The sequence below is a fragment of the Physeter macrocephalus genome, unplaced genomic scaffold (assembly GCF_002837175.3).
Source record: "Physeter macrocephalus isolate SW-GA unplaced genomic scaffold, ASM283717v5 random_6552, whole genome shotgun sequence".
NCBI classification, from domain to species: Eukaryota; Metazoa; Chordata; class Mammalia; order Artiodactyla; family Physeteridae; genus Physeter; species Physeter macrocephalus.
The window spans coordinates 1-2,638 of NW_021151834.1; the positions used below are offsets into that span (position 1 = coordinate 1).

A 2,638-nucleotide genomic window follows, 5' to 3' on the forward strand; every position below is an offset into this window, starting at 1 on the left:
CCAAAGCGTGGGGGGTTAGGCTGGCTGGCACCCTGACTTTGCGCAAACGTTGTGGTCTGGTTCGCACCGAACGCTGGACTGGCAGATGGTGCCGAAGGTCCAGTGCCAAATACAAAGGAGGGTCCTGCAGAGCTCGATGTGTTGGGAGCTCCAAAGCTGAAACCAGAGGCGGCAGTGTCACTGCTGCTGGCCCCCGCACCAAAGAGAAATGGGGCGGCAGCTGTGCCCGCGCTCGACGTGGTTGCTGGTTTGCTCTCTCGAGAAAACAGCAAAGACTGAGATGTACCGGATTCGGCAGAGTTCCCAAAGGCAGAGCTGCTCACAGGAGTGCTGGCCTGTCCAAACACAGAGGTAGCCACAGGCGCGCTGGAGGACGAGGTGGAACTACCAAATATGCCACCACCAGCTGAAGTGGCTGGTGTACTTGAATTAGAGGAACTGTTGTTCAAGAAACTAAAAACTGGCTTTGCTGTACCTTGATCAGCCGTAGTACTGGTTCGAGCTCCAAAAGCAAAAGTGGCCTTCGTTGGCTGTTCAGATTCCTTCTCAGGTGGTTTTGCCAAACTGAAACTAAAGGTTGACTTGGAAGAACCCCCATCTTTGGTTTGCTCTGAGTTCCCAAAGGAAAACACTGGTGGACGCTTTGGCTCTCCACTGTCGGCTTTTTTCCCCAACACTAGAGATGTAGACGTGACAGGCTCTTGCTGTTTCTCTTCTGTCCTTCCCAGAGCAAACGAGGCAGGTGGCAGGGGGGGCAGGCTCCGCGCTGCCAAAAGTGAACCCTCCTTTGGAGGCAGGGGATTCTCCTTTTTTTGCTTCTGACGTCTGACACGTGAAAGGAGCCACTGAGGCGCTCTTGGTGTCCGTGGTTCCAAAGCTGAAGCTGCTCTGGCTCTCAGAGGTCGCTGTGGTGTCAGCAGCAGCAGGGGGAGGGTTAATGACACCTGAATCGAAGCTAAAGGCTGCAGATGGAGCTTTAGGCGGTTCTTCTTTCTTTTCTTGCTGCCCAAGACTAGACACCCCAAACTGAAATGGAGCTGAAGAAGGGCACACTAAATGTAAATCCAATTGTGGGACATAAAAACTTGCAACTTTTCTAGATTAAAGTAAATTCAAGAGACATGTTAACTAACTTAAGTATGACTTAGATTAGTCCTAATTGTAACAGGATAGATGAGGGAGGTATAGTACATCTGCCTCAGTAGATTTTATGATTGGACATGAAAATCTGAACAAGGGGCTGCCAGTGCTGTTTGGAGAGGTCATTTGTACCTGGTTTGTTAATGATTGTGAAGGACTAGTGGGTGACGGAGAGGAAGTTGTGATCACAGAAGAACTAAAACTGAAGGTAGGCACTGAAGAACCGGTGATGGGTAGAGAGTTTTTCGGTAATACCGGGACTTCCGTTCCCTCCTCCTCTTGAGGTTCAGATGCCACAAAGCGCGTCCTCTCTCGCCTCATCTTCCCACCTCCACCACCTCCTCCGGAAGACAAACCATTGGCTGCAGACACACTGCAATCTGGGTAAGAAGAGCCGCTTTCTCGTTGTTCTCTACTTTGCCCTGGTGTCATGTTGCTTTCATATCCAGTACTGCGCTTTTTACCTATTCTTTGACTAGTCCTCCTTAATTCACCAGACGGGGTCCGAGCTGGTTTAAAGTAAACAGCTCGATTTGCTGCTCTGGAAACTGGCTTCGGAATCATGAGTCTCTGAACAGGGGGTGGCTGAGAGTCCACCTTTTCCCTTCTGGCCTGAAAATCTGTGGTGGTGTCTATCCCACTCCTATCAAGAGGGGAATTCAGAGAAGAAAAAACAGATGAAATTCTTTTTGCATCCAGTAGAGGGCTTGACATCTTCTCTAAAGACTGCAGTATCCTCCGAGCTGTTAAACTAGTCACACCATAGGATTGTGTGTTCAGTTGCTTAGCTTTCATCTGTCTTCTGACTGGTGCCTGATAGGGTGTGTTTTGTAGTTTAGACTGTCTTACAGCAGCTGCTGCCCCACCATATGTCGTTTTTCCAGGATAAAAAGGAGAATCTCCAAACTGACTTGTTTTAAGAACTGAAAAATTCCCAAGTGAAGGAGAAAGTGTTCCAAAGACAGTCTAAACTACAAAACACACCCTACCAGGCACCAGTCACAAGACAGATGAAAGCTAAGCAACTGAACACACAATCCAATGGTGTGACTAGTTTAACAGCTCGGAGGATACTGCAGTCTTTAGAGAAGATGTCAAGCCCTCTACTGGATGCAAAAAGAATTCCGTCTGTTTTTTCCTCTCCTCTGAATTCCCCTCTTGATAGGAGTGGGACAGACACCACCACAGATTTTCAGGCCAGAAGGGAAAAGGTGGACTCTCAACCACCCCCTGTTCAGAGACTCATGATTCCGAAGCCAGTTTCCAGAGCAGCAAATCGAGCAGTTTACTTTAAACCAGCTCGGACCCCGTCTGGTGAATTAAGGAGGACTAGTCAAAGAATAGGTAAAAAGCGCAGTACTGGATAAGAAAACAGCATGACACCAGGGCAAAGTAGAGAACAACGAGAAAGCGGCTCTTCTTACCCAGATTGCAGTGTGTCTGCAAGTAATTCAGATGGCTCCGGTGAAGAGAAGGCCTTGTTAATACATCTGGATAA

General features: G+C 48.5%; 2 protein-coding genes across 2 annotated transcripts; both read right to left on the bottom strand.

The window, feature by feature from the left end:
* Positions 1-7: 7 nt before the first annotated feature.
* On the bottom strand, positions 8-1,092 carry LOC114485853 (nuclear pore complex protein Nup153-like; the record flags this gene model as incomplete). Its single annotated transcript, XM_055083706.1, is given in 2 exon segments — positions 8-752; positions 754-1,092. Coding segments are annotated over 2 exon segments (1,084 nt in total), but the record flags the coding sequence as incomplete, so codon positions are not given.
* LOC112063258 (nuclear pore complex protein Nup153-like) lies at positions 1,091-2,106 on the bottom strand (the record flags this gene model as incomplete). The annotated part of the gene is given in 2 exon segments (XM_055083707.1): positions 1,091-1,183; positions 1,186-2,106. Coding segments are annotated over 2 exon segments (960 nt in total), but the record flags the coding sequence as incomplete, so codon positions are not given.
* Between the last annotated feature and the right edge of the window lie 532 nt (positions 2,107-2,638).